The 23,469-nt window shown below is 48.2% G+C and overlaps 2 protein-coding genes across 8 annotated transcripts in view; one reads left to right on the top strand and one right to left on the bottom strand.

Moving 5' to 3' along the window:
* Positions 1-2,289, top strand: part of LOC125741838 (Na(+)/H(+) exchange regulatory cofactor NHE-RF1-like) — a 29,133-nt gene extending 26,844 nt beyond the window's left edge. Inside the window, exons 5-6 of one of the 2 annotated variants that reach the window (XM_049013256.1) lie at positions 96-206; positions 573-2,289. In XM_049013256.1, the coding sequence (XP_048869213.1) occupies positions 96-206; positions 573-749 (288 nt within the window). In that variant the 3' untranslated portion in view covers positions 750-2,289. Of the gene's footprint in view, positions 1-95; positions 207-569 lie in introns of both variants that reach the window. The other variant, XM_049013255.1, reaches the window with a different exon arrangement.
* A 99-nt stretch (positions 2,290-2,388) lies between these two features.
* Positions 2,389-23,469, bottom strand: part of LOC125741837 (caskin-2-like) — a 53,776-nt gene continuing 32,695 nt past the window's right edge. For 3 of the 6 annotated variants that reach the window (XM_049013249.1, XM_049013250.1, XM_049013253.1), the window contains exons 4-22: positions 22,079-22,176; positions 21,395-21,540; positions 19,156-19,251; positions 18,562-18,692; positions 16,054-16,162; positions 15,719-15,827; positions 14,843-14,937; positions 13,126-13,243; positions 10,114-10,287; positions 9,800-9,883; positions 9,117-9,250; positions 8,855-8,936; positions 8,348-8,442; positions 7,905-8,015; positions 7,586-7,687; positions 7,279-7,417; positions 5,379-7,157; positions 4,850-5,108; positions 2,389-4,669 (exon numbers count right to left, since the gene is read on the bottom strand). In XM_049013249.1, the coding sequence (XP_048869206.1) occupies positions 4,564-4,669; positions 4,850-5,108; positions 5,379-7,157; positions 7,279-7,417; positions 7,586-7,687; positions 7,905-8,015; positions 8,348-8,442; positions 8,855-8,936; positions 9,117-9,250; positions 9,800-9,883; positions 10,114-10,287; positions 13,126-13,243; positions 14,843-14,937; positions 15,719-15,827; positions 16,054-16,162; positions 18,562-18,692; positions 19,156-19,251; positions 21,395-21,540; positions 22,079-22,176 (3,967 nt within the window). In that variant the 3' untranslated portion in view covers positions 2,389-4,563. The remainder of the gene's footprint in view (positions 4,670-4,849; positions 5,109-5,378; positions 7,158-7,278; positions 7,418-7,585; positions 7,688-7,904; positions 8,016-8,347; positions 8,443-8,854; positions 8,937-9,116; positions 9,251-9,799; positions 9,884-10,113; positions 10,288-13,125; positions 13,244-14,842; positions 14,938-15,718; positions 15,828-16,053; positions 16,163-18,561; positions 18,693-19,155; positions 19,252-21,394; positions 21,541-22,078; positions 22,177-23,469) is intronic. The other 3 variants (XM_049013251.1, XM_049013252.1, XM_049013254.1) reach the window with 3 other exon arrangements.

Genomic DNA, 23,469 nt, shown 5'->3' with positions numbered 1-23,469 from the left:
TAATTTAACAGACATGCATTTAACAGCAGCATTTTGTTTGCCAGCTGCTCTTACCTGGAGCATCGTACTGATCCTCCTTTCTTGGGACCTTACAGGTTAATGGGAAAATGGCCAAAGAGCTGGACACAACAGTTAGCCATCCAAGTAATACCATCTCCACTGCTGCAGTTACAGAGACACAGCAGCAGAGTGCCGAGGCCCCAGCGGTGAGCTCTCACAAACGAATGCACTCTCGAATACCCATACATGTCGGCATTGGTCTGTAAGATTCCCACTTTGATTCCTGAAGTCAAACCAAGAAAAGAGTAAATTTGATGATAAAAACTAGTAATCTCTTTAAATAGAATTAAAAAAAAACATTACTGATCCCAGGAGGGAAATTTGTTTAAAATATATGTCACAGTGTTTATAAAATTCAGGGGTGTATTTTGGTCATACCATTAGAATAACCATAATGAAGATCATGATTTTTTATTTATTTATTTTTTTTGAGCACATGGTCATGTATTGTTAACTATTTAAACACCATACCTAAAATTCCATCGTCTCCCTCCTTGAATTGTTTTCAGCAGCCCATCCCAAGTCCCCAGCCAGTGCATGTGCCTCAGGAAACAAAGGTGGAGGACGCAGCCCCAGCCCTGACTCTGTCCCTCCAGCAGGCCAAGGAACGAGCGCATCAGAAACGCTCCAACAAAAGAGCCCCACCCATGGACTGGAGCAAGAGGAACGAGCTCTTCAGCAACCTTTAGGACAGCTGCTCCTTCCTATCTCATGTCGAACAGGGGAAGCAGGATGGCCCCACCTGCTGTGATTTCCGCTGTGTAACAAATGTATTGCCCATTCAGCTAAAATACAAGCTGCCAGTAAGAATGAAAGACACTATATTTCTGTAGTAGGGACCATAATCTTTATATTTGTATCCAATGTTTAAAAGAGTAGGAATCCCTCTTTGTAGAGGGAAAATTATGTTAAATTAGTGAATTGAGTGCTGAAGCCCTGTTCTGTGTGTGATTTATCAAGGCTTGATAGAGCATGTCGTTTAAGAAGGTTTGAATGTGTTTTTTTTTTTTTTGATTCCATGATTCACCCTTACTTTGAAAGGGGTATTTTCTGTCTTAATTTAAACTGTAAAATCTTTGGCAAACAGGGCAATAATTTTATTCTTTTGTCTTACTTTTCACATCTTGCCTGTGGAACATTTACAGTCCTCTATGGTACAGCTAATTGTTTCTTAAAGGAAAATTTTTATAAAATCTGAGCCACTGCCTTTTCTTAGCACTACTAACTTTACTGTTTTTTCCCCTCTTCCAATGCCGGTTTTGTTCGAAGGAGAATTCGCTAGCTAGAGTTCAAATGATTCAAGTAGGAGCTTGTAGGCACTGAATCTGAAGAGCAGATTATAGCTTCAGGACTAGGAAGGTGTCTCGGAAGGAATAAAAGGATATTTAAAAAAAAAAACAGATAAAGATCCTCTTAAGGTGATGTGGAATTGATAGCATGGATATTTCATGGTAATGTGTGCCGTATTCCACCAGCACCCTGTTTAGGTAAGACAAGTATGTTAATTACTGAACTCTGCTCCCCTTTCATGGAAATGTTAGACCCCTTCAGGGCTCGTTTTCCACTTGGCTAATCCTTAGGACTTTGGACCTGAACCTCCTTCATGTGACAAAACAGGCCACACAGTGCATTTGTCGAGCTGAATTTTGATGCATTGTTTTAAGACTGAATATTCTACATCAGCCAAAGAATGGCTGAAAAATGTGAAAGGAGTAATATTTAACCTTTCATTGTTGTTCTTAATGATCCCGGAATCTATGGGCACTGCGTAAGGAATAACCCAGGATAGGATCAGTTTAGCATGTTTTTGCACTGTGGGATAAAACTCCACAATGACATGGGGAGATCTTGGAAATGGCATTTTCTGAAAGTGCATTCACTCAGTCAGGGTGGAGATTCGAACCCTGGTCCTAGAGACCCGAGGTAACCAGGGTCAACCAGTGTGTCGTTGCTCCCCAAATCACATCAACATTTTTTGTTTTAACCAATATCGATAATTTTGTAAACTATGTATAATAGTCTGCAGTCGTTTTAAAAATTGTATTGATTCTGTTAAACTGCTAGGACCTGTGTACCTGTGTCTACAGGATGAGCATGTTGGGATTTTCAGTTATTGTTTATTCAAAATGAGTCGTAGTCAGTTTTAGTACAGTAATTTCCCCCCCTCACTGGTCATCCATCTTACTCAAAGAAAACTGTATTCAGAAATAAATACTGATTTTCACTGCAGCTTTGAAGAATTGTCAGTGCTGTCATCGGAGACGTGGGTGTGACGCTGGGTCCCAGCACTGTGTGTGTAATGTCAAGAAGAAGTGCTGTATAGACCAATTTGTATAATTCTATCAGAATTTATTGAATTGCATTTTGACCAGTTGTCATAAGGTGCTTCAGCTGTATACAAGCAGCCAGGCATCAGCTCCTTAAAACTGGTCTTAACCTGTTTCAGCACAACTGAAACCAGTTAGTCAGAGCTTATGCTAGTTAACTGTAGGAATGAAGCAGCTCATGGTTAGGGAACAATTACAGTATGCTGACACTATGGAAAACTATACCGCAAAAGCAACAGTTAAAAACATACATTATATAGGTTCCGCAACCCCAAAAAAGCTATTTTTGTATTAAATTATGTGCTCACAAGTGAATTGTAATCACTTGCGAGTACTCTATCAAGATGGACTGGAGAAAACCACTCGGGTCCTGTGAATTACACGGAACACCATGATACAACCACAGTCACCATGGTTGTTTAAGAAATATGCAGCAATAAAATGTGGAATTTATGACAAAACTATTAGATATAATGCATTGATGCGTGGGCTATACATTTCTCTTTAATTTGCTATATTTTAGTATCAGCGTTTCTCAGTCCTGCTCCTTGCGATTTCTTTGATAAAGCTTTATTCCTTGAGTAAATTAAAATCATATTTCTACAAATGCATTGAACTCAAATTTAATTTTCCAGTCAAATACTAAATTTGTCTGAAATAGTTTTGACTATAGTTTTTTTCCCCTAAAAATGAAGTATTTTACGAAGAATTACTTGTTTAATAGGATTATCAACTTGATAATTAAGTACAGGCTTTCAGCTTCTCAAATTCTGACATTTATTAGCGCCTACATAAAACCTTTTTTTTTTGTATGAACTCCTGAACTATAATATTCTTTAGTATTGTAGCTCAAATGTTACACTAAAGCCACACTCAGCTGAATGGTACACCAGCACAGAGCGGGCTGTGGGGACCAGGACAGAGAAACACTGGCAGATACTGGCCTGATGTGGTCATACATTAGTGTTCACTAGTGACATTTCAGGGAGTGATGACTCTACTTCCCTCTCAGTTATGGCTGAATACTTGTGCTTGTTTCTCACAAAATACTGTAGTGCTCTCTGTCACAACAATAAACCTATTTTTACTTGTTGAACTGCTAAAGTATGCACCGTTCAGAGGAAAGGTTCTGCAAAAGACTTTGGTAAACTACATTCACTTTCTTAGCAACATATGAAGGAAGTACATATGGGTAATATTTCATATACATATTATACACAGAGGGCTTAGTTAATATATATACTAATTCTAAATTAGACAAAATAGTTAATGTTGCTGCTAATATAGTAATTATGTTTTCCATTTCAACTCCATAATTGTTAACAGTTGTAAAAAAAACGATGCTCCCTTTATTAAAAAAAATAATAATAATAAAAACACCATTATGTAAATATTTTACATAACAGGAACATGGAATCATCTTCTATGTGCTTTCTATGTTCCTTCGTCCCACAGTTGAGTTTTGGTCTGGCCTGGGTAAGGCATTCCAATCAGCATGAGGTAACAACAAAATAAGCAAGGCTATAAAAACCACTTAATTGTACATTAACGTTTTATATTATGATTTTTTTTTTACTATGAAAAATACTTCCTAATACTGCAGTATTTCTAAGGCTTTTAAGCGGGCAGAACAAGAAATATAGAGCATTTTTACCTGCACCCCGCCTGCGTTTTTAAAGTGATGGAGCATTTTAAACAGTGAGCACTGTTAATTAGAAGGGCTCCAGGTGCTGCTGGGGACATGAGGCGGCAGGGAAGAGAGAGTCCCAAAGCCGGGTGGGGGGCTCATATAGCTGCCCATCTTTGGCGTGCCCCCCCAACCCCCATCTCTCTGCCCAAGTCCCCGTCAGCCCACATCTTCGCTCCTACCCCGTGCCGTCTGACGGGTCACTCCAGCTGGTGCTTCTGCTCGCTTTTTGCCCCCCACCCCGCGTCACTGCACAGCAGTACAGTTCTCACGCGGAGCCTCTACGCCCCAGCAGACAGCAGCATTTTAAGTGCTTCCGTTGTGACACCATAACTTTACTGTTCCGATGGTGCGTTTAAAAAATAAAATTATAGACAAAAAAAAAAAAAAAAAACTCACAAAGAACCCAAACTGACAGCTGGGTGATGAAGCTTAGAAAATGAGTTTCAAGGCTGAAGAGCCTAAGAGGGTCTGTGGCAGAGTGCAGGCTCAGTCCAGCATGGCGTCCAGCTGGTCAGCCAGGTCGTCAAACATGTTCCCAATGTCATCCAGGATGTTTCCAGCTGACTTCGCCATGCTGGCAGAACTGTGTGGGCTGAAATTGTAGGACGAACATCAGAGATATAAACTTCATGGACACGTAAATCTACAGACCATTACAGGGTTTACTGGACACCAAGAAAAGGTGTCTGATGTAGAAACACAGCACAGCTGCTTATATGCTGCCGTGCTTATGGCAGTCATACGAGGCCTTTGGCGCAGAGGCGTCCCTCACCTGTCAGTGCTGCCCTCTAGTGTCAGCTCCCTCTCTACAGCCTTCAACGCTGCCTCCAGGGAGCTGCTGGTCTGCTCCAGGCGCTTCACCACCACTGTGCTTGAGGTCAGGCGCGGCTCCCGGCCTAGACACACACCCACCTTCCCTGTCACCGGGGCCGAGTCGTGAGGGCTCAGCAGGTGGGAAGGGCCGGGCTCAGGTGAGGGGGCCACGAAGGCCACGCTCTGCACCACGCTGAGGGTCACACTGGGGACTCGAGCTTTTGGGAGCAAATCAGAAGTTCAGGCTAGTGCATGAGCTATGGGACAGACAGCACAGAAAACATTAAGGAGGGCATGTGCAAATTATTTTATCCATCCATCTTCTATACCAGCCTGTCCTATGCAGGATCAGGGGTCTGGAGCCTATCCCAAAAGCTATCAGTATAAGGCAGGGAATAACCCAGGATGGGGCGGCAAGCCATCGCTACAAATCTGATATTTATTAAAAATATTAAATTAACGTAGTGTTCTGCATGCAGTGGCTCTACCTGCGGGTGAGACAGGGACCTGAAGAGGCACAGAAGGGGGTTTCTCAGGACTGGCGGGTTTCGGGGAGAGGGGGGGCTTTTGCGGCCGTCCAGCTGAACTCCCTTTCTCTAAGCTGAGAAGGCTCTTCTCGATCTCGGCAATCCTCCGGCTGACCGCGTCATCGCTCTCTGGATGTGCCCCACTAGGCTGCCCCGCAGGTGGTGCCTCTTCCTTTTGGGGATCCTTGTCTTTGGGTTTATGGCGCCGCTTGACCGTGTCTGACTCCTTCAGATTGAACTCAGGGACGTCGGAGGTCTTGACCACCTGGGCCTTCTCAGGATCTTTACCACTCGGGTCCGGCTTTAGGGGCCCACCGATCTTGGGCCGCTGCTTGATAGTGAGGTTGCCCTCCTCAGCAAAGGGGATGCACTCGCTGGAGCTGTGCTGAGGCGATGAGGAGCTCTCCAGGTCTGGCCCGCCCCTGCTGTCCTCCTCCATGTCGGAGTGCACGCTGCTGTCAGCCTTGCCCTCACTGTTCTCACATGCTGCCGGCTCGCTCACCGTCCGCCTCCGGCCTCCTGCTGGCTCCCTCAGCTCTGCTGGCAGTACTGGCTTTGGAGGCGGCACTGGGGAGGTAGGTTTTGGGGTAGTCATGAGTTCCTTTGTTGGTCCTGACTTGTCCAGTCTGCGGGGCACCAGGGATGTTCCCACACGGGAACCCGTGGGGTCCAGCATGGCCGATATGCTTTTCACGCTGCCCGCGCTCTCCACCTCCACTCCACTGGAAGGCACTGCCGCGGGCGTTTCAGGGCTGGTCCCACCGCTCACCGAGCTCAGTCGTTTCGGCGGGGGCGGGGGAGGTCCCTTCCGCCGCGCGCGGATGGCAAACGACTGACTGCGGCCGACGGTGCCCTCTGGGGTCGAGTGCAGGCGGGCTAGCTGGCTGCGGCCTGGCCGCCGTGTCAGGGTGGCGTAGGATGCTAGGGTCCCCGAGGGCGTTGAAGGCAGCTCATCCTCATCGGGCTCACCGTCCGACAGCGCATAGCGTGTCAGGCTCTGGGTGCGCTTCTTGGGCCTGAAGGAGTCACCATTCACTGGCAGCCTGGGTGCCCCCGGTGTGTCGGAGCTGCCACAGTGGGATTGCAGGTAGCTGAAGGCCTTCTTAGCAGTGGGGCCCTGGGAGGTGCTCTGGTAAGCCAGTGCCAGAGAGCCGCCCGATGTGAGCTTCGCCGGTATAGACGGGTATACGAACCCCGGCGCCTTGCTGGGGGTGTGGGGAGGCGTTGCACTGGGGGCAGTCTGCTGAAAAAGCTCCATCTTATGCTGCAGGGCCTGCCGCTGGTCCCGGCCTTCAGGAATGTTACGCTCCTTCCCCGGACTGCCATTCGAGCGGCTGCCCCCGCTGTCCCCGCTGCCCAGGCTCTCCTGAGAGCGACTGCGCGTGGCCCCCAAGGCCGGCGGCTCCTGGGAGTGTCCCGAGCCCCGCGAGCGTGTGCCAATGCTCTCCTGGCTGACGGACATGGCCGCCACACTCCGCATGGCTAATCCATCCTGACAGCCGCTGTAGGAGCCGCACATGGCGCTCTGCAGCTCGGCGCTCAGCTCGCTGTCCTGGAAAGTCAGCATCTTGGGTGTGTGGGGTGAGGGGCACTCCCCACTCTCCAGGGACTCAATGGCCACCAAGTCCAGTGCGCCAGGCAGCTTCCGGCGCAGCGTTCCCTGGCCCGCCTCTGCCTGGCTGTGGGCTTTCTGGATGTCAGACAGCCTCTTCACTGCCAGCATTATCTTTTTCTGGTGGCCTGAAGAGATATAAGCAGAGCAGTGGGAGTTAGATTAGGACACCGGCATAACGGCCTCTGGATCTTGGACACAGACCTCGTGGGACGGCGAGAAGGCTGGCTGGGGATCACGTGCGCTCACCCAGCTTGGTGATGCCAATCTCCTGCAAGTCCTCCCAGGTGATGTCCTTCACGATGCTAATGGAGTCATAGCCATTCTCTGACAGCTTCTTGTGGTACTGAGGAAGCCCAATGGCGCTGAGCCACTCAGTGAGGTCCGACTAAAAAAAAAAGGGAAACAGCAACAGTCAAGACCAAAACAAAGGGGGCAAAGCCCTGGTCTTACAGGACTACTGGCAGAAGTCTGCGGTACCTTGTAGTTATTATACAGCAGGAATACGAGATGAGATTAGCTCCCATGTAAATCACCCCCTCAAAGGGCAGCTCACCGGCATGTAGTCCGGCAGCCACTCTGGGATGCTCAGGTTTCCGATCTCTATGGAGATCTTCTTGCGATGGCCTGGTTTGGTCACCCCAATGGCAGTAAGGTCCTGAAAGAAACCAGATTTACGTTAGAACACAGCAGCTTCACGAAACAAAGATTCACACACAGCACCAAGTCAAAATTTCATCCACCCAACCAAACATCCCAACATCATGGACAAAACACAACTTCACAAGACACATAAAGAGAACCAACGGGAGCAGGAAGTGAAAGCACAAAGGTGAGATGGTGTGACTGGGGCAACCCTGGTAAAGCAGCCCTACCTCAGGCGTCATGCGGCTGATTGTGGGCACGTCGTAGCCAGCGCTGAGGAAGTTGCCTGTGTACTGCTCCAACTGAAACTCACTCAGCCACTGGTAAATGGCCTCGGCATCCTGAAAAAAAGAAAAAAGCTAGAAGCTTTCACTCACCAGACATCTTAATCCTACCAGTCCAAAGTGACTGAAAAGTTTGGGAGAGAAAGCAGGGTCAGTCAGCGTCCCTGGAGAAGTTGGGGTTTAGGGTTGAAGTGCCAGATATGGGAATTTAAGACAGCCTTCTGGATATGGACACCGATCTCTAAGCTGCACATCACTCCCTATTCATGTTACTTATAAGGCTAAAACAACATGCAATTTGTTTAACAAGCTAAACAAAAAGTATTATACCAGCAATTAAATGCAGTAATTAAATTAGAACAGCGAGCGATTGTGGGCGGACTCCTCACCCTGCCCTCGAGAAGCTGCTCAGGACGGACAAACTGCTGGGTGAATCCCTGCTCCACAGCTTTCAGGCTGTTCAGGTTCTGTCGCCGTGAGCCACCTAAACCCCAGAATGGCAAAGCAGAAGGGCGACTCATATCTCTGCATTCACAGTGACACACCATCAGGACCCGCTCAGTGCAAGGAGCTTTTATGACTCTCTGACTTGCCTTAACATGTGGGGAGGCTGAGGGGGTGCAGAGCAGTGCAGGAGACACACAGACAGCCCCCTCCAGCTCCCTTCTCATTCAGAACAAGTCGAGGCCAGAGTGCCAAAAGCCCACATTCAACTAGGATGCAAGACCTGAGACTGTCTTGTTAATTCACTTCCACAAGATAAGTTCATTCACAAAAAACATGACTAGCAATCAGGCATGAGCGTCATCACGTCTTACGTTGATTCCGGGATGGAGACACAGCAAAGGTATTTAATAAGCTAAGATGCTAAGAAAGCAGGAAGGAAAAGAACTGACCTTGAAGCACGTCGGGCTGCTTGACTGGGTCAGATCCTGAGCTGAGCTTCTGTACCATCTTATCACAGACAGGGGGAAGTTGCTGCATATAAAAACGTCACATGGCACTGAGTGTTAAACTACCACTTACAAGGCCTTAGATCCCATTCTGTTGGCTGGCAGCGATAATAAACGCCATATATTCTTAAGGGTGCAGATTAAAGAATCACAGGCACTGAATGCAACCATATGAAAGTGAGCAGGGTTAGGCTGAGTACGGCACCTTGCTGAGGTCACCGGCTCCGGTGCTGTGCTGTGAGCCGTTGGGGGCGTGGCTGCTCTCCGTGCTCTGCCCGCTTCCGGCACTCCGAGTGCTTCCCACGCTGCCCGTACTGCCCACGCTGTTCCTGTCCCCAGCTGCGGGGAGGGGTGTCAAAGGGGAGACAGAGAGACACCGGAAGGGGTCACCTGCCTGCATGTCACCCTGTTCAGAGCTGGACCGAGCCTCGGTCAACAGAGCTGTCACTTACCATATTTCAGTGGAAAATCAAATGGAGGAAAAACGCACAGAGAGCGGCAAAGCACTGCGGGGCTCTGGGCCTCAACGAGCAAGCGGCCATTAAGGCATCCTGTGCCTTCTGAGACACAGAGGTTTATTTTTGGGAACTGGGGGAGGGCATTGATACGTGTAGGCTGCGGAAGCGCTATTGGTATACCTGTACAGGAAATGAGTGGGGGGGCCAGAGCAGGTGGGCAGCAGGCCTGGGGGGGGGTATAACCATTGGGGGGGGGGGGGGGGGCTCTTCTCTTTAAGGCTGCTCCAGGTATACCCAGGATTCCCAGCATTGTCATGGCAATGGGCAGCACAAGAGAACGGGCAATGACAAGCGCAATGGAGGATGAATGCGGCCAGCGGGGTGAGGAGGGGGGTTATGGAGAGCCCACAGGTTTGGGGGTGACTCTTACCAGTGACTGAGTTTCTGAGGACCCATATGTCCTCACTGGGACAAGCCGGCTCAGAGAGGAGGGCGGGACTGCCGGCTCGCATACCTAGCAAACACAAACACTTCGTGGGCCATGAAGCGGTGCTCCATACCCCAGGGTGGAGGAGGCTGGGGGACGGGCCCGTTGGGGGAGGAGCCCACTGGAGACTGCATCACCTCACCACACAAGGACAACGGCGTGAGGGGCTATGTGAGGAATGATGGCCTGCTTTGCCCAGAATAGTTTTGCGTGTGAGAGACAGAGACAGAGGACACCGACCTCCCTGCCTACTCTACCTGCATTGTCATCCAGGCCGTTGGTACGGGGCAAGGTGAGGTGAGGGGGGGTTGCGTACAACATGTAGGAGTCATCAGACTGGGGGGCGGAGCTCAGACTGGTGGCAAGGGGTGCTCTTGATAGGAAGAGCTGGCGCTGGTTGGGTAGGGAGGCGTGCCTGGAGAGGGTGCCCCCTGCAGGTGGAAAGATCACAGAGGGCAAGATGGGAGCTGCTTTTAGTACAAAGGAATGGAATGATGACACAGGGCTGGCTGAGACCATTACAGAGGATGGTTTATGGTAAAGGAAAGCAGATGTAAAGAAAAGAGGATGGGAGGTCAATGGTTAGAAAGCGCTGGAGCAGGCTGGAGCGGACTGGGGGCAACTGGAAGGGCACAGAGGCACCGTCTGCCAACAGCCTGGAAACAACAGGCTCCTTTTGCAGATTCTCTCTCAACTGGGAGAACTACAAAATGATCATCATGCTGGAAAATATGTTTTTATCATGAATTAATATCACTCTTTATGACAATACCACACAGCATCATATACACACAAAACCTTATGTACTGAAGACAAGAGCTGGACTTCACAAAGCGTTTTACTTAATTAGTTAAGCATAGCTTACATTGATCTTATACCAGTTCTTATACATAATATCCCTACTAGGAATGCTGCTCGAAAACTTCCAATGATTTAAATATTTCTAGTGACAGTGTCATTTTCCATAGCATTATGCCCCCTGTTGGCCACATGGACAAAGAGCAGGTTATTTTTTCCTTTTACGGAGGAAGCAGCTCGCAGCAGGCACAGAGAACACAAACCGTGTCTGTTTTGTCACAACCAGGAAATGTTCCCCCCAGAGTGGGCAATCCTAAAAATAGGTCTAGGAAGTGCCTGGTTTGAGACGATGTGACGGGCCCCAGTTTGGGGGCAGACCCCAGTGTGTGAGCGCGTGAGAGCGAGAAAAGCTCAAAGTCATGGTGCTGTTCTACTCGCCACTAGGGGGACCATGTGGTGTGGTGAGGGGAGTCAACATTAGGGGTGGAACGTAATTATTCACATTAAACAATAACCCAGTTACATATATGTATAATAACAAATTAAAAAGTAGAATATATTCGCTACATTAGACACAGCTACCTAGCTGAAACTTATTTAACCGCTATGAAAGACAAACTTCGGCTTATGCAGCCCTTTTGTTTGCGCTAATGTGCTGTTAGTATTAAAAACAGCAGCGAATCCAACACCCTTAATCAAAAAGCTGTAAGGTTCATAACAGAATGGCCTGAAATTGTAAAGCTTAAAAATTTTCAGACGCATTATGTATTTTATACTGTTTGATAAACAGACGTAGTTTATCTACTTCATGTTCGCCAAAGTTTACGTTATTTAACAACGTTATATAATTATTTTTTTTTTTTATACAAATCAACTGAGGTGAAAATTAAAACATGCACGTTTTCAGGGTTGCCAACTCTCACGCATCTGGTGTGACACTCGTGCTTTCAGACTTGCATGCTCACGCAAGAAATCTTACGGAAAATCTATATTATTGCATTATAAACCTAAAATTAGCTACATCAAAAGCATTGGGGTAGTTTCCAAGCCCTAAAAACTATTTACAAGGTAATAAAACTGTGACATACATGTAAATGCGTGTGTGAGTGTGCAGACTTGTCTGGAATTGAAAGTCTCACTCCAGACAGCTGACAGTTGGCGACCCTGCGTTTTATTTGAAATGAAAAGTAAAACGCACTGTTTTCGGCTGAAACAGCTTGTCATTCCCTTTGCGTTGTTACTCTGACAATTATAAAAGAAATATGACAAAACATCACCTGTCACTCTTTCAATCTTTTCTAAATAAAACTGCTGATACCCAACTGTAATAGCAATGAAACTGTACTTGGTATATTATAAAATATTTCTTTTAATTTGTATAAAGGGACAGGACATACTACTCCTCCCAAAACATGGAAAAATGTAGTACCGTGATACAATACTGTCACTGTTCAAAAAGTAGAAAATACCATGATAATAATTTTAGGTCATACTGCCCACCCCTAGACAACATGCACACCTGGGTGAGCAGGATGAGCTACTACATGGGGTAGGAGATGCTTTGGGTGACAGTCACAAGCCTGCAGCTGGCCTGCTGCCCCCTACAGGGCGGGAAGTGAATGTGTGGTAGCGGCCATTCTGTGGTCAGCTCCAGGCAGTCACGCCCCTATTCTCAGTCAAACCTGGTCACCACGCCATCAGCAGCGACGGCAGCCCTCGTGCACATCTGATGGTGCACAGCGATACATTCACTAACAGAGGTAGTGGGTGGACTGTGCAGCAGGAGCCAAGGCACGCCAAGAGGAAGTGCTCCCCAACAGGAAATGCTTACACCAGCACAGGCCAAAACTCCACCCAGACATGACGAGACAAGAGATAGGGCCCGTCTACTTTAAACAATGAGCCGACTCAGAGTTTATTCATGGCTGTTTTGTTTTTTGGCCATTCACCTTCTCACGCAGCAGTGAGCTGGAAACATGATTGATGATCAGTATCAGAGTGCACTGCCCTGCGGCAGCACTGTGCTGTAGGGTAGGTATGTCTCAAATTCTGTATAATGTACAGCTCTGATCTTCATTACAGCAGGGAAGAAGTTTTACTAAAGTGACACCTGCGGCAGTCACATGGTCGAACCTGAAGAGAGCAAATGGGTCACGGTGGTGAGATTCCTGCACCGATAAGTGTTTCAGCCTCACAGGTACCACTCACAGGCAGGGCAGCTGTACCGTAAATATCGGCCTGGTGACACCGGCTCTCCCTGCTGACGTCACAGCAAAGCACCCAGAGGTCGCTGCTTCTATCTACATCATAATACAAATGTGACCAATGGCAAGTACAAATCAACCTATCGAAGACCAGCTGCAAAGTCAGCGTGCATATCACCAGAGGCGTTAGTGACATGTGTCAAAGGGCACAGGGAGGCAGTCATAAAAATAAACAGTCACCCAGCAAAGGGAAAGGCAGCGGCTGACCTGCACGCCGGCTGATAACCTCAACGATGGAGGGGGGGAAGTAGCCCACACGGTCGGTGCCCCTCTGGCTGTCGTGGATGTGCCCCTTCCAGCGGCCGTCCATGTGCTGCTCCAGTACCTGTTTAACGGTTAACAGTCACAATAAAGCCTTAATGTGCTTCAGTGCAGAATGTCAGCTTATGCCTGCTCTATACTTATTCTGAATTATATTTTTGGTTTGTGATGCTCAATTCTCTTTCCTGCAGTGACACAACATAAGCTGGATTTCACACTTACGTTCTTTAGATAGTAACTGGGCCAATTTCACCATAAGCACAGGGTTCCCCAAATATCCCTGTCGTCGCAGTTTTCACAATGCATGAAATAATTATCCACTGTGTAGAGTTTCACAGTTCAGGACTGACACATAAACAACTGGAACAGAATAGAGCGCTGTTATTCAGTTAAGATGTAAAGTCAGTAACAGCTGGTAAAGCTTTATTTATTTATGTAGCGGTATTGCTACATTAGCCTACTGTACCTAGCAGGAGGTAACAGGCCCTCAAGGGCCCAGCCATGTGAACGACAGCAGGAGGAAAGCTGCCGTGTTCTTCACTATGCAACGCTGGCTCCACGACACACGTGTCTCAACCCAAAGTAAAAACTAAAACACAAGCTCCCTGCTAGATCCTGTACTCTCAGACGAACCAAACAAGCTCGAGATTACCGGGAGACCAGACTAGGAGGGCTCTGAGATGTTCAGAGGAGCCCCTTAGGGTGCACTTCTGAAGAGCAGCAAGGGAGTAAACAGCTTGGACAATGGAGTCCAGATAAGAGAAGCAATATAGGGCAAAGGCAAGTAACCCCTGGACAGAGTTCATATCGTGTTGTACACTCTCGAGTTTCTAATTAACTTGAGCTGGCAAGTCACTCTGCCTGTCTCTGCTTGCCGCTCAGCTTTTATGACCAACACTCATCAGCAAAGCATTCTCCTAAGGAAAGTGCAATTTGTGACAACAACAAAACAAGACCTATACAAAACCTACAGTACAAGCTTATCCCACTTTGAGAAAACCGGAGGGTGGCCTGATGAGGGTACAATTAAATATGTAAGTAATTTTCAGTCCAGCAGCACGTTTGAGGGACACCTCATGATTATCTAAGACGTAAAGCTCAACAGGAGGCAGACTGAAGTGAACCGAGGCAGGTGTGGGAGTGGCATGTTATACAGAGCAAGTGGAGCATCCAAAACAAACATGAACACGCACGAACACACCGGGATTCAAACACGTGCCGACGATCATGACTCGTGTCTTTTAACGCCCATTCAAGCATCGACAGGCCCGTGGGCTCAGGCACGAAGCAGACAGCAAGTCAACGTGAACGGCATGCGTTCAAAATGTTGACAGCCAGTCCCAGATGGACAGCAGTCAGCTACACAAACTCAAGCATCTGAGACTCATGTTTGCTAACAAGACTGGGCTGGCTGCCCCATGTAGTTAATTTCTTATAGAAGAGATGACTAAAAGAAAAGGGGAAGGGGCAGGAAGTATGGTAATGTACCTATGTTACCAGGTACAGTAATCCGTGATGTCATTTCCTTTCCGGACACGTCACTCATACCTCTTTCCCAACACCCCTCAGGAAATTGAAAATGGCAGCAAATTTACCATTCAAAACAAGATTCAAAGCATGAGGCAAAGATAATGGCTTATTTGCATTTCTCCCTGCGGCCTACCATGATAATGTCCCCAGCTCGGATGTTGAGGGCCGTGGGGTCGTGAAGATTCCAGAAGTCTTTCATTGCTCTCACCTGCAGGAAGCCGGTAGCATCTAACAGCGCGGCGATGGCGGGAGGGGGAGGAGGGAGAGAAACCCAGACATCAATAAGGGACAGCGGCAGACAGACATTTTCAGATCAGCTTCACAAACCGTGCAGTCCAGGTAAGTTAGGGGTCTTGCAGCTAACAGCAGAGTCCAGTAATAAACGAGGTCAACACTGAGAAACTATCAGGTCTTTGAGTGCAGGTGCATGAGCACCCAACCCTCTGTCTCGAAGAATAACCTGCTAATGGGAGCAAAGTGCTGCACAAAGCAGGGGCTCAAAGAGGGGTTTGTGAGCTTTTAAGGTGCTTTGAAAACCTCCATCTCCAAAGGGCTCTCTTTACAAGCACCGATTATCCCTTTTCAGTCCTCATATCAAAAGCCAGATCAAAGACAGAATCTGCTAAATTAAAGGGAACATAGCACCAACCATGGACACCTTTATCCTACACATACTCACACACACACAGAAGTGAGAGCCTCACTCTCTGGCTCGACCAGCATCCCCCCCCCCCCCCCCCCACAAGAGTGCAGGGGAAACAGATACACCCAACAACAGGCCCCTGCCTCAGACAGCCAGCAAGGAGATATTGTGGATGAATGAAGCACAGAAAGGAAGACTTAAAAAAAAAAAAAAAAGATGACATAATGGATGATCACAGGAAAGGGTAGAAAGAAAGAGAATGAAGTGGGCGAAGAGGACCCTGGGTTCCTCAATGACATGGCGGACATGCAAAGGCGTCTACCACCGGCCAGGGGAGGGGAGGTTCCAGGCGCGGCTGAAGCTCACCTCGGAGGAGCTGCTTGATGTCCTTGCTGGCATGCGAGGTGGTGAACTGGTTCACGATGTCCAGCGCCGTCTGGTTGTAGGTATTTCGGATGTTGACGTCGATTCCGGCCTGCCAGAATAACGAGACGCTCAAGCCGGAGGTTCACAAGTTCATTAGCAGTGTGAAGAACAGAATTTCGTTTTATATTTGTACAACGACAGTTAAAGGAATCTAAGTGAACTTAGCTTTTCAAAGAACTAGCAAATGTACAATTCACTTCACCTGCACATGCCAAGCACAGAGTTCACCACTATTTAACACAAAGGCCTTCCACAAAAGCTCCAGTTTAACTTACATCCAGCAGCAGTCGCACTACTTCAGTCTTCCCGTAGAGGGCGGCCTCATGCAAAGCGGTGCCTGCCTTAGTGGTCCTGTTAATGTCAATGCCTGCTTTCAGGAGCATCCTGGGCAGAGCAGAGTGAAGAACTTTTACAACCTTTGCATTGACAGACCTTTCAATAGCTAGTTAAAACAGCATTAAATAAGTAACCAGAGAGCCATAAATCAATAACTAATTAAAAAATATTAAGTTACAAATATGTCAAGAAAGAAGCTCTCAATTGCAGAGCATAGCAGACGAAAGTCAGGAGAAAAGAGAAAAATAGAGAGAGAGAAGAGAGAGAGCAGCCCTTGGGGGTAGAGCTTCCCAGCTCCCATGTATCTGCTGCCAGGACAGATGTCCTCGACCAATGACAGCCACATTCCTATGTGACGCATCGCATCCCAGCCCCCAGGTGTTAAATTCAATCATGAGGCGTGTCAGTTACCATTCAAAGGAGCACTGAGATGCTCCTCAGACACTGAGCTCTGGGATGGTGTGATCATCTTTAGAGTTAGGTGACCACGCATGACCGTTGCTGGTTACTATACCAATAGTGAGCATTTGTTGGCATCCCTCCCCGTCCTCTCTCTGCTTGATGTGTATCACCACCAAACATAACAAGAACAGCTTTTAAAAGAAAACCTGCTGTTCTATGTCCACTCCTCTCACTCATCTCATTTTCCATCCCACCTTTGAGATGCTCTCATGCTCAGACTTCTTTTTACACTTCTTACACTCTGCCAGCACAGACCGTTGCCTGAAGCGGATCCGGCTACACACCTGGTTCAGCGGTATGACATCCTCAACCTAGGGCAGTCAGCCTTGATAATGATGATTCACTCCTCTGTCTATGGGCTTATCACTAGAATTTAATCACCACAAAGTGGTTTGTGTGTTTTAATAAGTCCCGACAGGACAGAAAGCCCCCAGGAATTAATGGAAGGAGTGAAGCTATCGGTGAAGCTATCAGTGACTGACAGGATGCTAATGTCCCTCCGACTCAGCGGGTGCCTGTCTGTCAGGGAGCTAAACTACTCACCAGACAGCCGCTGCATTCTCATCAACGGGGGAATGTGAAGAAAGTAGCCTGATAAAGCTCTTGGTGCAGCTTGGCCTTCAGGGAGACACCCTACCCACACCTTCACACCATTTTTAAACAAATGCAGGCCTGTGCAAAAGTCTGCTGTCTTTATACATGAGTATTTTCATGTATATTTTCTCCTGTCTTCATGTGATCAGATCATCCACACACATACGTGTGTACAAATGACACGTATATAATGTCGGCTTTTCATAAAAAAACACCCCCAGGGATGAGGTTAAACAGAGCTTCAGGGCTGATATCCCTGGGGTGCAGAAACACCCTGAGGGCAGCAGCCACAGACAGCTGTGCTGGGGGGAATGTGTGGTATGGGGGCATCGCACTCATGAGGAAGAGCAACGCCTCACCATTGCAGGTTGGAGCACCAGTCCAGGCTCCTCTACAACAGGAGACCCCACCAGGGCAGGCCAGGCCGACACCACTGACTCACAGGCCGACAGCAATGACTCATAGCCTGACAGCAATGACTCACAACAGGAGAAAGTGAAGAGGAGGCCAGAAAGCGGCATTTAACTTCAATCCTTCAAAATCCCTTCAGCAATACCCCTGCCATTATGGCCCTGCCTAGCTGACGCCTTTATCCAAACAGTCTCACTCATCAGCACAGCTGGATACTTTGACCAGCAGCGTTCAGGTTATAATAACGTGTGACTGTATGTAATAAAAACACTGAGCACAGCTACTGCCTTATAGCAGTGTGAGGGAAAGTGTGAAGCCAGCAAGATTTCTAGCAGTCGTACCAAGCATTCAAAACCCATCCTGTAATGGAATTCCAGCAGCTGAAACTGGAAAGCAACACCGTTATTAAAGATGGCTGCCAGCCACCCCTTCCTCAGTCCCGTGTCGAGCAGCGGTCCAGCTCATCAGAGATACTGTGGGCAGAGACCGTGCTGGGCGCTGTTTGGGCAAACCTGCTGTCCCGATCGGAACCGCTAAGTAACTGCTTCTGCAGGGAAGACCACTGGGTGCAGAGTGGGGAGCCATGGAAAAAGCAACACCCCACTGCTGCAGTGCCTGCTGAGCCCAGGCTCCACCATGTCCAGCTTCCTTGTTTTATCTCCAGTGGCTCAGCCCAGCCAAACCTGTAAGGTGGTGCGTCAGTCACAGACCGGGCTGCAAGGCCTCCGAATTAGCATCCCTGGTGGAGAGGTCGCGAGTGAACAAAGAGCCAGGGCTGCTACCCAGGTCAAAAGGACATGAGCAGGCTGCTCTCCAATCAGCCAGCTGCTCTCAATCACCAATCAGACTCTTCCAGGGCACCACAGAGCCGCATGTATGATGGGAGTCTCCCCGGCTGCTCCCCAGCCTCGTACCTCACAGACACAACAGCAGGAAAGGGTGGCAGAGGGGCAGAGGGGCAGCGGGGCATGTGGCCGTACCTGATGATGTCTTTGTGTCCATTGCGGGCAGCCAGGTGCAGGGGCGTGTTGGCAGAGGACTCGGAGCCGTCCTTCCTCTCTCCTTCCAAAAGGGCCCCGATCATGTTACTGTTAAGGAGCAGTTGGGTGACCTGGGGGGGCGATGAAGACATACTTAGCAGATGTCCAGAAAGGGGGAGTTACCACAGGTGAAATTCCCACTGGGTCTCAGTGCCATGTACAACCAAACCCCCTCAAAACACCTGTCACCTTACACAGGAGTCAGAGGTTAAATGCCCACAGCTAACCTTGGAAACTCAAAGCAGAGAGCAGATAGTTCACAGCAGAAACTACACATCCCCCCCATATACAGAGCACATTCATGATACGCCCCGGCGTGCCTCAGACGCCAAGCTAAGCTCATTACTCCCCCACAGCGCACAGAGATTAGTAACCGATTTTAAACATCTGATTTATGAGACAATGGTATATCTGAGTACACTGTGGATTCTCAGCGCACTGCTCCAGAGGGAAGCTATGAAACATCACTACACCATCACTTTGGCTAATAAATAAATCCATGTTAGACAGGAACTGTTTGAACAGAAAACTCACCTTCAGCCTACCGAACTCACAGGCAAGGTCCAGGGGGGTCTTCTTAACCTTGTTGACCAAGCACGAGTTCGACTGGTGCTGAAGTAGCATCTCAGACTAGTGGAGGAGCACAGGAGACAAACTGTCACATAACCACACACAGTCCCCCAGCAGGGCTAAGCACACGGGGCCCGTATTGGGTTCATACCACCAGGTGCTGTTATACAGATTGTATTTCATGCCATCACACTTCCAGGGGGTTAAGGGGGCATCGGCTGCAAGACTGAGCATGTGAAAGGAGGGCCAAGAGAAATGTGCAGAATTGTATAGCAGCTGAAAGCCATGTAAAAGAATACTACACAACGGACAGATTCCCATGTCTGAGCACAGACTTGCCAGGCGGACGAGCTCATGAACGCATTGTTTGGGCAGGTCTTTGTGAAATAGGTAACACACCTCAATGCCTTGTGCATTGTGAGGAAACCAAACCCATGTGTTTCAGTAACACCCTGAGGAAGGTTCTCCCAGCTCCCATTTGTTTGGACTCAAGGTACCACCATGGAAACCCGCCTACTCCTGAGCTTCTCGTGAGACCATAAGACGACTTCAATCCATCTTTCCAGCACCAGCACAAGCAGATCCGTATGACTTGGCCAGCAGGACAAACTGGATGGTGACAGGGAGGCTTCTGATCCTGCTCTGATCTCTCTGAACCTCCACTCGGTGCCCTGATCCTGCCTCGTACCAGACAACTGGAGAGGTTGCGGTGGATGGATGCCCCATACAGAGCAGACAGGGACTATGTAGCCGGATCCTCCGGGCTGGCCAGACTGGAGTGGATCAAAGAGTGTGTCGGGGGTTAAACTTCAAACGACCTCCTGCTTCCTTATCTCCAGAAAGCACTCACAAAGCCCCTGAAGCCAGCCCAGCAGGCACTGAGCTCAGAGGAAGAGTGCAGCCCAATGGCAGATCAGCCTTAACTCCATGTTCACCTCATCCTCATTCGGCATGACCCCTTGAGATCCTCTATCTAAGAAACTGACCCGGTTCCTGCACAGTCACTACACCTAGCTGGCAAACATATGCACACAGATTTCACAAGCTGTGTTAACAACCCAAAACCACTTTCGCACTTGTGGCTTGCGTCTTCAATGCAGATTTATCTGGATTTCTTTAATGTATGCCCCTCTATTTCTTTACACTAATATGATCTATGTGAACCTAGATTTCACAAACCAATTATGCAAAATTCAATGGAATGTGCAAGAGGGAATGAGCAAAATGCCTATACGGAATATTACACAGAATATTATTACACAGAATAATAGTGAATCCTTGAACATAAAGGCATAATTTAAAGGGGCAGTTCCCCCCAAAACTGAAAAAGATAAGTTTTAGAGGGGCTTTACTGCTATCTATCCATCTAGGTCATTCTACTGGGAGTTGCCCAGTTTTAGAGATATCACCCGTAGAAATGTCAGGCCTTTCTCGAATATAGTCGGAGTTAATGGAATTCTTTCTCTGGTAATTAAAGCACCCGAAGTGTAGTGAGCAGTTTAATGTACTTGCTATTTAGTATAAATTACTATTTTCTTCTATTGAATGCCACACACCAATCATATCACTGTGTAGAAGATACATGCGTAACCTCCCTGGCAATCTTTTCTGCACAATGATAGGATTGACGTGTGGACCAACTCCTAGAAGAACAACCTAGATGGATAGACTGCAGAAAAGCACCCCCCCCTCAAAAAAAAAAAAATTCTTTTTCAGTTTTGGGGTGAACTATGCCTTTAATGTCAGGCTGTATTTTCTCCATGAACACAGACTGAGGTGACATTACGCTGGCGGCTAGGAGCTGATTCTGTATCCTCCTCTACAGCGTGGTGTGACAGCTGAGCAACCTTTCACACCTGCCGGATCCGTAGGGCACCATCCGTTAAACACGGAGCCCCTTCTCGGTGCACCCGGCCGAGGTTTTCATACTGCACCCTGCTCAGGCCTCCCTACGCTGAGAGAGAAAAGTGGAAACCGAATAGTGCGTCTTTAAAAACACCTGCGTCCTATTAAACGGCTGATAAGTGAGGACTGTCTGAAATGCAAAATGCTGGAGCGGATTAAAGCTACGAGTAGAAGAATGCTTGCATTGAGCAAAATCCCCATGGAAACACTCAGAGGGTTCACACTGCCTTTCTTAGAGAAGTATTAGGAAGACGCATGGAGATCAAGTGGGGGGACAACGTGATGGCTGCATACTCACCACCTCATAGTGGCCGTACTGGGCGGCCAGGTGCAGTGGAATCTGCCCGTCCAGTGAGGCACCGTTGACCGAGGCCCCGGAGCGAAGCAGCATCAGCACGGAGTCGGCCTTGCCCTGCCATGCGGCGTAATGCAGAGGCCGCATGCCTGCGGGCCAGGGGGCACAGATGCTGTCACAACAGGTACAACACAGTCCAACACAGACACATGAGCTCTGCTTCCTGGTTTGTTCTTTTCCAGACGGAGGCGGGATTTCCACCCGATAATTTCCAGTAAAACATTTACTCCTGTGTATACGTGTGTAGCAGCACCAGCCAAAACTCTTTCAGGGAAATTCCACTCTGAGTGTCAACACAATAAAACTGCTAAAAATAATAATTAACTCTAACGAGGGAATGTCTTCTACTAATTTTCCTGAACGCTTTGTCCCCTACTTCCATTTAAAAATATCCTTAAGTGCAGTTATGGTAACAGCTACTCTCAAGAATTTGTCCCCTTGTCAACAGGAAGAAAACAGAACATTATGTATTCGTTCTGGCACAGCAAAGCACATCATTCAGGTTTTTGCAGCTGCTCTCTGTTTTTTGCATTATGATCAGCGGGAGAGCACCAAACACTGAGAGTTCGCTCAGAGGCTGGTGGCTCCTGGCCAGGGGGTACGATGGGTATCAGCAGCCTTGCTCACCGTTGCTGTCCTTGATGTCCACCGTGGCTTGGGCCTCCAACAGCAGCGACATGAGGTCTATGGTGCCGGTAAGAGCAGCATGGTGCAGAGCCGAAAATCTGTATGGGAGTGAGACGGGGACATGAGGAGAGTCCAAACTTGGGGGGGGGGTCTGCTGTGTACATGCTCCACCACTAGGGGGGCCCAAGTGCCACTGACACAACTCTTTAATCCCAACAATCCGCGGCAACAGGGTTCGCCCATGTTGTGACGTGAAAAAGACAGCTTCACGTTCAAGGTCACCTTTAGGTTCAGGCTAAGTGTGAAGCTAAGTATAACAGCATTATGAGTGACGGAGTTCTCAGTTTAATACCTCAGACAGCAGTTACTGATGCTATGCTGCTGTTCACCCGGGGCTAAGGAAATGTCTGGCTGACTCAGGAATCCCACCAGGGGGCAAAACAAAAAGTGTAAATGGCCACGTGGGACATCCCTTGGCTCCCAGAGCAGCGGGTTACAGCCAGAACCCCGGAGCGAGGCAGCGACCAACAGACAGTTCCATCCTAGCGTGTCGGCTCAACAGGCGGATAAGTCAAAGGCTCCGGCTGGGGGCCTCAGCCCCAGCACATAAATCTCCCTGATTCAGGCCCGAAATACACATACCCTCATGTCAGCAGAAAGGGGGTAACCCATAACTCAAAACCCGTGCTGTTAAACAAATGTCCATACGGAGAAATGAAAGAAAGCAGTAAATCATCTCTCAAAATCCGAATCATCCAGAAAATGATGAAGGCTTGGGGGTGGGGGCACATGGTTCTTCCTCTCCCAGCCTCCACGGAATCGCAGTGAAACTGGAGCTTGGAAGTTCCACTCGTAGGATTTCGGAATGGAGTCGGGTTTGGGCAATGCCCACTGTCCGACAAGGCCACTCTCCTGAGAACCACAGCGGCGTGCCAGAGTATGCATGTGAGGCATGCTTCATTCGACTCTTGTTGTGGTGGAAAGACACTGTGAAAGAGCTCTAATCAACAGGTATGTTTTAAAAAGCATGAAGAACCTGTTTTATCTTGTGGGAGATTTGGGACAGAACCAGTTCCGCTTATGCAATACATGCACTGTACTGCCCTCTGAATTTCTAAGTCTTACCAGCGTATGTGACCTCCCTGGACAAGATTTCTTGGATACGAGTATATATGGGAAAGAACATGGGGCAATAGACAGAGAGAAAAACAGCTGTATGACTGGGCAGCAACAGGCAGTAATTCAGTCCAAAGTACAACAATGTCATAAGTCCAAACAGACCAAGACTGCATGGACCTGCGGCTGGTCTTGGGTTTAGGAAGCAAAAATATTGATTACATGCCTAAGAACAGAGCACGGAGGGGGAAGATCTGGTTTATCAGGCTTTTCTT

Source organism: Brienomyrus brachyistius, chromosome 5 (genome assembly GCF_023856365.1).
Source record: "Brienomyrus brachyistius isolate T26 chromosome 5, BBRACH_0.4, whole genome shotgun sequence".
In the NCBI taxonomy this organism is placed as follows: Eukaryota; Metazoa; Chordata; class Actinopteri; order Osteoglossiformes; family Mormyridae; genus Brienomyrus; species Brienomyrus brachyistius.
This window is presented reverse-complemented; position numbering and strand designations above follow the sequence as displayed.